We start from the raw sequence: 13,735 nt of genomic DNA on the forward strand, positions 1-13,735 counted from the left end.
CGTTACAGCAAAAAGTAATATGTTACTGTAATATATTACTTTTGTAATGCGTTACTCCCAACACTGGTTCCCACATGACATCACAACATACGGGTATCTGCCGACCCAGCGCCATTGCTGAGGTTAGAACATTAGAAGAAGCAATTGACTATGTGCACGAGAAAAATGCTAACTTCCGCCTTGAGGGCGGATGTTGGGTACTTCGGTTCCGGTTGCCGTTGTTTACATCCTACATCAGTGGACCGGCTATCTAAAGCTTAGCTATCTAAATATATTTGTCTAAAACTATGTTCGTTTGTTCATTGTCAAGTCAACCAACACAGTTTTCACTCATATTTGGGTGGAGCCAGGCATTGTGAAAAGTAAACGATATTTCACATTTTGTCACCGCACCCAAGCAGTCGCTTCACAGAGTGGAGCGTTGCGTATCCATGACAACTAGAAGGAAGTTTTTAGGCTACTAATTATTTATTATATTATACGCTTTAACCAGGAGAAGCCCCTGGGTTTAGAACCTATTTTGCAAGGGAGACCTGTTTAGAAATATGTGTGAACAGCCTAATATGTGTTAAACAGCCTGACTTGATAACGAACGAACCAACGTCGGATACCTTTACTCCCTGTATGACATGTATAGTGGTTGTCAACACTGATCTATATGACGATAGTGGTTGTCAACAACATAGCCTCTGAACATCATAAACAAAACAATGGCCAACACAAACTGTTCTGGAAAATGCACTTTCTAACGCATGATTTCGCATTTTAAAATGTATAGAGAGAACAGTTACCAAATCGCATAGCTTGAGCACGTAGCATGGCAACATTAATGTCCGAGTGATTCCACGTGTACCGCGTGTGTACACGCCGTCAAATGTCCGAGCGAAACAAAACAAAATGTAGATCTACATCTGGGGAGCGATATTTATTTTTTCCTAGGATGGTAGGAGTGACGGGTAGGTTGGGTTGAGGTAGGTCATATGCTATATATATATATATATACACTTGTGTATGTATATATATATATATATATATATATACAATAATAACGTTAAGTCAACGGTATTCATAAACACGCTGAAAAGAGATTATGCGTGTTGATAGCATGCCAAAAATACGTGATACGTGTCATACATACGCAATTTCATGAGATCAGTCTGAGCATGGATGTTGTTGTGACTTAACGTTTCCTTCAAAATGATGCAAATACTGAGAAATGTAATATTTAAACCCCTTCTCTCTTGCTCTGGGGAGCTGGAGGAAAATCATTAGCCAGTCGATGAACATAATCGACTGTAATATTCGGCAAATGTTCAAGACATCTGGAGAAACATACATCCTCTACGTCGTCCATCAGGCTACCGGAAACTAGACACCCCATATCGGTTTCGCAGCCGGAACTAGCATATGCTAACGTGCACATAGTCCATACGAGTTAAATGAAGTGAAATGAGTTTTGTGCTATAAAGTGAAAATGGTCATCTCCTGCTGGGTCAATGGATGTTCATGCCGGAGGTTCAGTTAAATTGGAATTTTACAGTATACCCGTCATTAGACTCCATGAATGTGAGAAGACTAAGCTTTTGTCAGAACAATGACGGAGGTTATGGCTGGCAAGGATAAACAGGAAAGAAACTCACTCAAAACACGCAAGAATTTGTTTGACAAAAGCACAATGTTGTGTTTTATTGTGAGTGTAAACAAATATAAGTTAACACTTTGCAGTTTGAATAATGTCCTTTATGAACAAAATGATGAGGTATTAAAAACAAAACAAAAGAACATTGTTTCCACTGTTTGATCACACACACACACGCACACATACACACACACACACACACACACACACACACACACACACACACACACACACACACACACACACACACACACACACACGTACATGCATATTACAGAAAGCACCGGTGACTGTTTTAAGGGGAACATAGGAATTAATTTGTGCAGACTATGGCTTTTTAATTGACAGAGAGCCTAGCATGATGCTACTTCGCCATGATGACTAAGTACTTTTCCATTGATTGAACTTGAGAAAACGTCACCAAACCAACCCTCTGCAATCGATTGTACACCTCCAATGATTTCCAGACTCGGAAATGCTCACATGTGTAAAAACTTGCCAATACCCAACATGACAAAGGTACACATGAAAATACTGTATCTGAGGCAAAGCTGCATAATCAGTGCTCAGTACTTCCTTCGTTACTGCATACGGAATCACACCATTTATGAATGAAATTTTCACATTGTACCTCTCTCTGTCTTATTTTAAATAGTCTCTTTATTATCTATTCCACTTTGTCTCTTCATGATTTGCAAAACATTATAAACAGAAATAAATATTTGTTTGTAAAACAAAATTCTCTGATAAAACTTTGTAAACACCTATGGTAACACAGCAGCTTATGCCCTCAAAGATGGCGTCTCCGGGGAGGTCACGTGACATTAATTTGCCTGTGGGAAATGCTGGGAACTATAGCCGTTTCTCAAGATGCGTTCTTGTCTGTACTTGCATTCTTGTGGACTTGAGAAAGGTCATCAGTCACTGCGCAAGTACTTTTCCAATTCAAAGTTCACATCTAGCCAAGTCCAGTTCAAATCCCCGGATGTGTTCTTGATCCGCCCCGTTTACCGAAGTGCATCGAGAGGTGACTTGTGCGGACTTGAGATAGCCAGGTATCCCAGAATGCATCTCGTGTCAACCAGCAAGCTTCAATGGGAGAGGAGAAAACCCGTAATATCAAAATACTACTGTTATTGTGTCATGAAATGTAATTTTAAGAGTGTTTCAGGTGAGAATGTGGTTGTTTAAATCTCAAATCTGTGGTTTATTTATAAAGATAGCACCTATTTCAAAAATGTATCTGACGTTTTCGGAGCTCTGACATGCAAGCCTTCACCGTTGCCCAGCGCTCATCAACCCCGACTGGAACAGCTTTTCCTCGGCTAGTGCTTCTAACATTTAGAAGCATAACATTTCCTCGTCTAGTACATCTAACATATCCGCTGACACAGATGTCTCGTCTAGTGGATAAACTTGACGTATAATTCGTCTTGTGTAAAAGTCTATCTTTGTTCTCGTCTCATTTAACTAGTTTGTTCCATGGCAAAAAATTGTTTATTGTGTTATTATAAATAAATATTTTTATTTATTTATTTCATTTTTTTTTACATGATCTTCACTAGGCTATATGAACAATAGAATAAAATGAACTCTGTCTTTGTTTGTTAAATGTCAATAAAAATCAATAATGTTTTATATTTTTAAAATGAAAACAAAAAGATCATGTTCATTTTGTTATTAATGAGTGAAAATAATCAATATACGCCTGAACCACATGGCCAAATGTGAAAATAAATCATGAGGGAAAATTGACAGCTCATCCAGTCAAACTGTTGGATCAGCTTTATTTGTAGGGCAACCTTTGAAATGATTCGTTTCAGCCTTTTTGAATGTCAGTTCCCCAATCCGGAAGTGCCACCTAAAAAAGCAGTATTAACATTACCTTACTATTGGTTGTATTTTACCCGCGTGAAAATCAGTAGGCCTAAGATATGTTTAATTAAATGCGCTGACAGCTCATATCACCTGCCAAACAGATTACACTGAGCGGAGCGGGTGACCGGTTTAAGATGGCGGTCCCACGGCTCGTCTGACACTGGCTGTCGCGGTCGATAGGGCGTCTATCTCTAATATCTATGGTCGCCATGGTCATATTTGCGAAGAGGGCGCGATTTCTGTGCGGTCACGTCATCGTTCCAATAAGCATAGCTAAATCTGCAAATTTGTTTGATAAACTAGCAAACCCACATTTTAACATACACACTACTGTTAATAATCTGGATAATGCGTAAAGGAAAAACTAGTATCGAGGTATGTGTTTTGTTGTTGTTTTTCTTTTGAGATTTGTTAGTGTCCTCAGCACACTAGCGAACCTTCGTGAAGTCCTCGTTGAATTGTATAATGTAGCACTACGTTATTTGTTTATTGAGCTGAAACGATAAACATCTCCCTGCTTACTGGGTTAATTTAACCTTTATTTTAACCCCCATTTGTTTTAACTTGCATTGATAACTTACAATTTGCAATGACATAGCCTATCTTAAAATATGTCCTTTCCATTGTTTTGTCTCGAGATGCAGGCCATTAATGTTATTTTATTTGTTATTTTATTTGTATTTGTATTTATTTTTATTTGTATGTTTGTTTGAAGTATTTTGATATGTAGAAGTCTAAATGGACTTATTATTATTATATAATTTGAGAGTAAACAATCATTTACTCTGCAAAGAGAATATTTTACGATTGTGCCAATGTTACTTAAATGTCTTAATTTAACTAAGGCAGCTCTTCTGTCCTGGCTTAATCAAGCCTTGTCTGTGAAACCAGGTTTATTACCTTGTTTTTGGTGGAAATGGTGTTTCATACTTTCAATAACAGGTGCATACAACTTTTTTGTCATCAAGTTAAACAGCAGTTTTGGGCATGATGGACAGGGCTTCAGGCATGGACAGGTGGGCTCCATAAGCTCACTTTTAGAGGTTTAAGCAAACAGCCTTAATAGTGTTGTTCTTTACTCAAACAGAATAATGTCTCACTGGATCTGTTGTAACTCGTGCTTCATGTCCCCTGGTAATGAGCGTCAGCTGGCTGTCACAAGCTGTGGCCACATCATCTGTAATGTTTGCTTTCAGAGAGGTAACTTTATTTTCAGATTTATAGATGGTATATCGGTGCTGCTTTTATATAAAACTGTAGTTACTCTAAACACTTATAACACTGGATGTGAGTTATAACTACTATTCCTATAACTATTATAATATTTCTTGTAAAATTATCTGTCTATTTTGTATTGAATTGTAGTAGTAAAAGTTTTGTATGAATGTTTTGTTAGTGAGATTATGACTTAAATATGTGAATATGCCGCCATCTGCTGGAAATAATAAGTACTAAGATCATCCTGTGTTTGTTTCCCCTGAAGGAAATCAAGGTGTGTGTCTCATTTGCAAAGCAAATTGTCAAATCTCTGCACTGTCTGATAAGGTAAGATGCAAGAGATTTTTATGTCGTAGAGATTTAATATTAATGAACTGTCCCTAATCTGCGTATTGTTTTCATAGAGCAGCTCAGAGGTTCAGGATTTTTTCTTGGATATCAATGCAGTTGCAGTCAAGTACTTCTCGGATATAAGCAAGGTGATCATGTACACAAAATGAGTAGATTGTATATGTTAATCAATCATGCGGCAGTAGCAGTTATAAAGACATTTATTATGCTTTCTAGGTCTTACAATTCCAGGCCACACACCAGAAGCGATTACTGGCCCACTATCAGCAGAAGGTGAGAGAATCCTGCCCTTAACATGACTTATTTTTACTGAATCAAATTAATGTCACACAACACTCTAAGCACAGATTGAGAGAATGAAGGAGGATGAACTAAAAATTCAACAAGAGATGCAGAAGATGGCAAAGTAAGGATGAGTTTTGCTTTAGTACAAGCCATTTCTTTTTGCATTTTTGCCTTAATCTTGGTTTCTATTTTGAGCAGGAAAATTTCAGAACAGAATGCCTACATATCAAAATTAGAGATGACTGTTCAAAATCAAAGGTATTTCTACATGAATCTCTAAATAGATAGTTGAATACAGGGCCTATAAATAGTATTCACCTCATATATCTTTGATTTACAACATTAAACCACAAATAAATTACTTTTGCTTTTGTGGCACAGATCACCAGGAAAATATTTTTTCATATTGAAATGAGAAACCTATTGGTCCAAAAATATTACAAACATAAATACAGCACATTTAGTAGATGCACCTTAGGCCATCCAGCTCCAGTCTTGAGTGTATGTGGATACTGCTTTGCACATCTGTCCTGTGCAATCTTCTAGAGGCAGAACTGCTCAATCTCAGTCATGAATGGACAGCCTATGTTAAGTCAACCTCTTCACTAAAATGCTACTTGAATTCTCAATAAATCAATAATAGAAGTGGTCTAAATATTACAAAATGCACATATCTTCTGTGGAAGTCTCAGGACCCAAAAAATGTCCTTCCCGAATCATTACGTTTGGTAAAATAGATAGAATATTAAACGCATAGGATGTCCATTGGGAATACATATGTTTACAGGCATGAATGTATGTATTGTATGTATGTATTCCCATACCACCGTGTATTCCCATACCTCCAGACATCACACATCATCAACACGTTTTGTAAGGCTATGCAGAGTCACCAAGCTCCACAAACAATCAGCAGCCATGTTTTACAAACCTCCTGATCAAAAAACAACAAGTTTATGCTGCGTTCACAGCATGTCATAACCATAATTACGAGATGGTAATCCGTGACGGCAACCTCTGAAGATGTTGATGTCCTCAGACTCGGGTATAGGTGTTTCTATAGAAAATTTCTATCAATGGCGGAATTAAACTGCAGCAGTCAGTTTAAAAGTGGTAAAAGTTAGAGCTCTGTAAGTTGTTTATGTTCATTATTTTTGTAATGTGATGTGCTTTTTTACTTTTATTGACATGAGACAATTTAACCCCATCTCTCGTGATGCTTTGCAGACTCGGCTTTAGCAATGCGCGTGTTTTGAAAGAGGTGTGGCTTTGGACAGCGTTCTGAAGGTAGGGTGCCATCGTAGGGGTGTGTGGCGTGGTATAACGATTTTTGATCGTGGATGATTAAAACGTCTCCACGATCTGCTTTTAAAGAATTATCGTTGTATCGTATACATTGCATTCTATCAGTTGTAGTTCTGGCGCCTCCATCTCAACATAAGTTACTATACAACGCAACGTACATTCACATCACATGTTTACGCAGAGGTAGAGTTACACTCACGGGACACTGCAATTCACAAAAAGTAATTATTTGCATTTGCTTTAATGCCTTGCCGGTTAAACATTTTATTCGCATGCTTATCCCCTGTTGATAAGATGCTCTTTTATGAAGCACACAGGCAATAAAAGCCTGTCAAACAGTGCCTGGTTACTGGACTAAGTTATCTTTCGAGTCCTATTGCGCTAATACTGTCAAATACATTCAAAGTTTACATAAACGCAGTTTGTTATTTCTAAAGTGAAAGTACACATTTGAGAGAAAATCTGGTGTATGTCATAAGCGTTTATAATATAAGCATTAGACGCATCGTGTACCGCTCTTAAAGTGACAGTAGCCCATAATATTAAAGATGTTGCCGCTTGAAAGAGATAGTTCTAGGGCTGCACGATAATTTGCGATATTTTATTTTTCTGCTATATATATTGCGATATAAAAACAATTTTCCAAATGACTTGAATAGCTCTATTTGTAAAGAATGTATCCAAATGGTGGTTTTGTCATGGAGTAAATCCGCATAGAAACTAATAAAATGTTAACTAATGTAGTTAACTAGACTTTAATAAATGGAACCTTATTGTAAAGTGCTTCCTATTTGTGTCGCTTGAGTTCAGTGTTGGATAGATCTGTTGTTTTAACCATTCATTAAAGTGAATCGGTTCAAATGAGTCATTAGTTTGCGAGTCGGACGTGTCATTAACGGACCACGGCACACGTTGTGTGATTATCCAGGCAGGTTAGGACATCGCACAAGATTTGTGTCAACACAGAAAACATTTCATCACTGAATAGATTTTTTTTTTTATTGAAAGTGTGGTTTATGTCATCTGAATGTGTGGAAGGCCTTTCAGAGAAGATTTATTTATTTATTTATTTTAGCACAATTCACAACCAGTGGTAGTTCAGAAGAAAAAACAAACAAAATATGGTCTTCCGACCTTTTACCGTCATGTATTCTCAAAGATATTCAGTCATCTCTATTCATTAAAGGGATAGTTCACTTTGAAATTAATTTTTGATGTTTTAGCTTACCTCAAGGGCATCCAAGATGTAGGTGTCTTTGTTTCCACACAGTATTTTCAATTTTGATATCTTTAGGTCAAACCGTTCTTGTCTGTCAGTCATATAATGGAGGTATATTGGGTCCACCTCAAAGAGCATGCACAGATAAGTCCAAATTAAACATGATTTAAAGGCCACCTATTATGCCCCTTTTTACAAGATGTAATATTGGTCTTGGGTGTCCCCAGAATGTATTTGTGAAGTTTCAGCTCAAAATACCCCACAGTTATTTTTTATTATAACCATTTGAATATGTCTTGTTTTGGGGCCTGTTTTAAAATGAGCTGTTTTGAGGCATACCACCTTAAATGCAAATGAGCTGCTTATCCCCTGCCCTGCCTTTGGATGAGGGCATAACTTGATACATGGCAGTCGGCCTAAGCAGAAGGGCTGAGAGAGAAACCGCTATTTTGAATGTCATTCAGCGTTAGTTTGAATCGGAATATATAAATAGTACGAAGAGACTCTGGCAGAATAAACACAAATGAGAATGGACCAGTACGTCTCGGTATGGTTATTTGATACATTTATGTACTTATAGAGTTGTAATCGCGTCCCCTTTCCAATTATGGATGTGCAACACACACACACACACACACACACACACAGACACACACAAACACTAACGCTGGTGCAATTTTTTGAAACTACATACACATTCTGTGATAAAGTTTGCTATGTACAAGCGAAATTACATTTATGCAAGGGACCTGTTGCGTTTACTTGTCATACAGGTGCTTCTGTGTGAGAAGATGACTTAACTTACAGAATAAGAACATATATGCAGTTTTTAATACAATATCTTTAAATATATATATATATATATATATATACACAACCCGAATTCCGGAAAAGTTGGGACGTTTTTTAAATTTGAATAAAATGAAAACTATACGACTTTCAATATTTTATTCACAATAGAACATGGATAACATAACAAATGTTTAAACGGAGAAATTGTACACTTTTATCCACTAAATGAGCTCATTTCAAATTTGATGCCTGCTACAGGTCTCAAAATAGTTGGGACGGGGGCACGTTTACCATGGTGTAACATCTCCTCTTCTTTTGAAAACCGTATGAAGACGTCTGGGCATCGAGTTTATGATTGTCTGGAGTTTTGGTGTTGGAATTTGGTCCCATTCTTGCCTTATATAGGTTTCCAGCTGCTGAAGTGTTAGTGGTCGCCTTTGACACATTTTTCGTTTAATGATGCGCCAAATGTTCTCTATAGGTGAAAGATCTGGACTGCAGGCAGGCCAATTTAAAACCCGGACTCTTCTACGACGAAGCCATGCTGTTGTAATAGCTGCAGTATGTGGTTTTGCATTGTCCTGCTGAAATACACAAGGCCTTCCCTGAAATAGACGTTGTCTGGAGGGGAGCATATGTTGCTCTAAAACCTTTATATAGCTTTCAGCATTCATAGTGCCTTCCAAAACATGCAAGCTGCCCATACCGTATGCACTTATGCACCCCCATACCATCAGAGATGCTGGCTTTTGAACTGAACGCTGATAACACGATGGAAGGTCTCCCTCTTCTTTTGTCCGGAGGACACGGCGTCCGTGATTTCCAACAAGAATGTCAAATTCGGACTCGTCTGACCATAGAATACTTTTCCACTTTGAAATAGTCCGTTTTAAATGAGCTTTGGCCCACAGGACACGACGGCGCTTCTGGATCATGTTCACATATGGCTTCCTTTTTGCATGATAGAGCTTTAGTTGGCATCTGAAGATAGCACGGCGGATTGTGTTTACCGACAGTGGTTTCTGGAAGTATTCCTGGGCCCATTTAGTAATGTCATTCACACAATCATGCCGATGAGTGATGCAGTGTCGTCTGAGGGCCCGAAGACCACGGGCATCCAATAAAGGTCTTTGCCCTTGTCCCTTACGCACAGAAATTTCTCCTGTTTCTCTGAATCTTTTGATGATGTTGTGCACTGTAGATGATGAGATTTGCAAAGCCTTTGCAATTTGACGTTGAGGAACATTGTTTTTAAAGTGTTCCACAATCTTTTTACGCACTTTCACAGATTGGAGAGCGTCTGCCCATCTTTACTTCTGAGAGACTCTACCTCTCTAAGACATCCCTTTTATAGCTAATCATGTTACAGACCTGATATCAATTAACTTAATTAGTTGCTATAGATGTTCTGCCATAAATGTATTGCTTTTTCAACCATTTGTTGCCCCCGTCCCAACTATTTTGAGACCTGTAGCAGGCATCAAATTTGAAATGAGCTCATTTAGTGGATTAAAGTGTAAAATTTCTCCGTTTAAACATTTGTTATATTATCTATTATCTATTGTGAATAAAATATTTGCAAATTTGATTTGAAAGTCGTATAGTTTTCATTTTATTCAAATTTAAAAAATGTCCCAACTTTTCCGGAATTCGGGTTGTATATATCTATATATATATATTTATAAACGTGTGGTTACACACTATACAAACAAGGTTTAAATTATATAAACAGACATCCTATGATGACGACAACAACTTTAGATGCATTTGACATTGACTGAAAAGACTTATTTGCTCAAAAATCATAAAATACACTTACTGTTACTGGAGGTGTCGGTGGATCACAAACCGTAGACGACGATACACACTTGAGGATTAACTTTTAAGCCACAACAACAGGATTAACCCACGACAGAACATTTATGTTTCCAAGAGACATTACCGGCTGTCGTTGAAACAATGTTGGTGTACAGGATGGTGTACAGATCACTGAGGGCGGGGTCTATGCTACAACCACACTGTCAATCAAACCCCTTGCTCAATTCTACGCCACAAAGCGCTGAATCTTAGAACAGTTTGTTCTGAGACAGTGCATATGATTTATTGAGATTGCAAAAAAATCACTGGGTGGATTTTTATCATTCAGGGTGGTTTTTCTCATACACTGCCAACACACGTTTATGTTCAAACACCATGTAAAAGTGAATTTTCCAAAATAGGTGCCCTTTAATGACTCATAAATGTAAGTACACATTGATGGCCTAAGACACGAAACGAGCGTTTTTTGTGAGAAAACGAACAGTATTTATATCTTTTTTACCTCTTGTAATCACAGTCACGTCCAAGTACTTTGAGGGCGAGGGTGCTTCTGTCTGCGCAAGCGCAAACCCCTGAAGTGATCTCTCGCATGTCTACGTCACTCATTGTTTACACAGAGATTTCAGAAGTGTTGCCCTTCACTGTGAAGATCTACACATATTTCGATATACAGGAAATTGCAATGGAAGATGATTTCGATATATCAACACACGACGTTGATTTTTTAAATTTTTTTTTTCCACAAAAGCGCAAGAGATCACTTCCGGCGCTTGCGCAGACCGAATCGCCCGTGCCTTCAGATCACTTCGACTTGGCTGTGGTTACAAGAGGTAAAAACAGTATAAATACTGTTCGTTTTCTTACATAAACCGCTCGTTTCGTGTCTAAGGCCATCAATGTGTACTTACATTTACGAGTCATTAAATGACTCCATTATATGACTGACAGACAAGAACGGTTTGACCTAAAAATATCAAAATTGAAAATACTGTGGAAACAAAGACACTTGGATGCCCTTGAGGTAAGCTAAAACATATCAAAAATGAATTTCTTTTTTATTTTTATTTTTTTTATTTAGATTTTTATTTGAACATGAACATCAGTCAAAAGCATCAGTGAACATCAGTGTTGATGACATTTGACATTTGACAATGACATTTTAGTTCCTTTTTTTATCTCCCCTTTATCCCTTTAATGCAACCCCCCTCCCAGGAAAAAAAAACAATAATAAATAATGATAAATAAATTAAATAATAATAATAAATAAAAAATAAATAAATAAACAGACTAGCACAGATAAAAGGGAAAGTCAATAACAATTACACATAGCAAGTTAGATCTCAGAGAAGACAATAAATAAACAATGTTTAGACTTTACAGGACTAGTAAGTTTACACAGAGGTAAAGGACATAGTGGGAATAGTTTCCTTTTTCTTATATAAACCTCACTTTTTATATTGCTTTCTCAATTTGGGAAAGAAAGGGATCCCACATTTTCATAAACAAATCGTAACGTCCTGAGGCTCTATATATCACACGTTCATAACTAGCAATATTTGACATAAGTTCCAGCCATTCATCATATGAAGAAGGTATGTCTGACTTCCAATGTCTCAGAATAATTCTGCATCCTGCTGTCGAGACATACGCACATCCTCTGGTATAGTACCCAACATACACAGGGCAGGGTTCTTATATAATGACAGGCAAAAAATATTTTTAACAAATTGTACAATTTTCTCCCACATTTCCTCTACCATGTCATATTCATATAACATATGAACTATAGTTCCTGTTTCTTTGTTACATCGCCAGCATATTGCAGTATCTCTCAGTTTAATTCTAGCCAATCTGCTTGGAGTCCAGTAGCATCTATTCAAAATTTTATAATTTATCAGCTGGGATTGAGTTTCACGAAGATTAGTATGCCATTTTGATACAACCTGTTTCCAGGTTTCTTCCTTGATCGCCCCCCCCCCCCCCCCCAAATCTCTTTCCCATGCCACTTTAAGACCATTTAAATTAGGTGCATTGGCACCTCTAATATAAGCATAGAAAGCTGAACCCATCCCTTTTTTGTGATTGTTAGCAGCCAACAGAAGCTGTACATCTGTTGGTGGGTCAGGACCATTTTTAATGGAAGCATGGAGACAGTGTCTTATTTGAAGGTATTTCCAAAAGTCAGTGTTCGATAGTTTGTAGGTTTGTTTCAAGTGATTAAATGAGACCACATGTTCACCCTCATACAGGTCAGCCAGATACCATACTCCCTTTTTAGCCCACTGCATCCAGCAGAAAGCCCTCTTATCTATTCGCAATTTGGTGTTGTGCCACACCGAGGCTCTAGTTGTTAGGCACTGGGTTTGCTTTGAATGTTGGTAATACAATTTCCAGCTATCCCTAATAAATTTAAGAACTGGGTTTTGGTCTGGTATTGATCGGGCAAGCTGTGTCAAAAAGGCCTCCGCTGGAAAGGGAACAATTAGTTCTTTTTCAATATGCACCCAAGCGGGGGCTTCGTTGAAAGCCATATTGTTCTTAGCCAGCTGCGAGAGCGAGAAGGACCAATGATACCAGTTAATTCTGGGAAGAGAAAACCCGCCTGAATCTTTAGCAGAATACAATTTAGTACGATTAAAAAGGGGTTTCTTGCCCTGCCAGATGAAGGATTCTACATATTTATTGTATTCCTTGAGAAGGGATGGTGGCATCGTAAGGGGAAGCATGTATGATAAATAATTCATTTTAGGTACGATTATCATTTTGACTAAATTAATACGACCCAGAATGGACATTGTAAGTTTACTCCAGTTCTGTAACAAATTTTGGATATCCTGAATAATTGGTTGAAAGTTAGTCTGCATTATTTTCTCTAATCCTGGTATAAGTTTAATTCCCAAATAAACCATGCCTGATGAGACCTGCCTAAATGGCCATTGGGCCCATTATCCCATGGCAATTCTTAGACAAGGGCATTACTTCTGACTTGACTTCTGTCCAATTGATTTTATAGCCCGAGATCTGGGAAAAATCATCAATCAAAGAACACATTGTGTGCACTGTCAATTGTGGATTACTGGACACAAGAAGGATATCATCAGCATATAAAAGAATCTTATGCTCCTGCTGGCCTGCTATGATACCTTTAATATTTGGATTATTACGTATTGCAATAGCTAATGGCTCTAAGACCAGTGCAAAAATACAGAGGATACAGGGGACACCCTTGT

At 37.7% G+C, this 13,735-nt stretch overlaps 1 protein-coding gene across 5 annotated transcripts in view; it reads left to right on the top strand.

Moving 5' to 3' along the window:
• The first annotated feature begins 3,671 nt into the window (after positions 1-3,671).
• Positions 3,672-13,735, top strand: part of rnf212 (ring finger protein 212) — a 96,643-nt gene continuing 86,579 nt past the window's right edge. The window contains exons 1-8 of one of the 5 annotated variants that reach the window (XM_039665551.2): positions 3,672-3,892; positions 4,460-4,533; positions 4,605-4,717; positions 5,001-5,062; positions 5,140-5,214; positions 5,303-5,359; positions 5,434-5,492; positions 5,570-5,629. In XM_039665551.2, the coding sequence (XP_039521485.2) occupies positions 4,505-4,533; positions 4,605-4,717; positions 5,001-5,062; positions 5,140-5,214; positions 5,303-5,359; positions 5,434-5,492; positions 5,570-5,629 (455 nt within the window). In that variant the 5' untranslated portion in view covers positions 3,672-3,892; positions 4,460-4,504. Of the gene's footprint in view, positions 3,893-4,459; positions 4,534-4,604; positions 4,718-5,000; positions 5,063-5,139; positions 5,215-5,302; positions 5,360-5,433; positions 5,493-5,569; positions 5,630-13,735 lie in introns of those variants that run through there. The other 4 variants (XM_039665549.2, XM_039665555.2, XM_039665553.2 and 1 more) reach the window with 4 other exon arrangements.

Source organism: Pimephales promelas, chromosome 9 (genome assembly GCF_988280905.1).
Source record: "Pimephales promelas chromosome 9, fPimPro1.hap1.1, whole genome shotgun sequence".
NCBI lineage: Eukaryota > Metazoa > Chordata > Actinopteri > Cypriniformes > Leuciscidae > Pimephales > Pimephales promelas.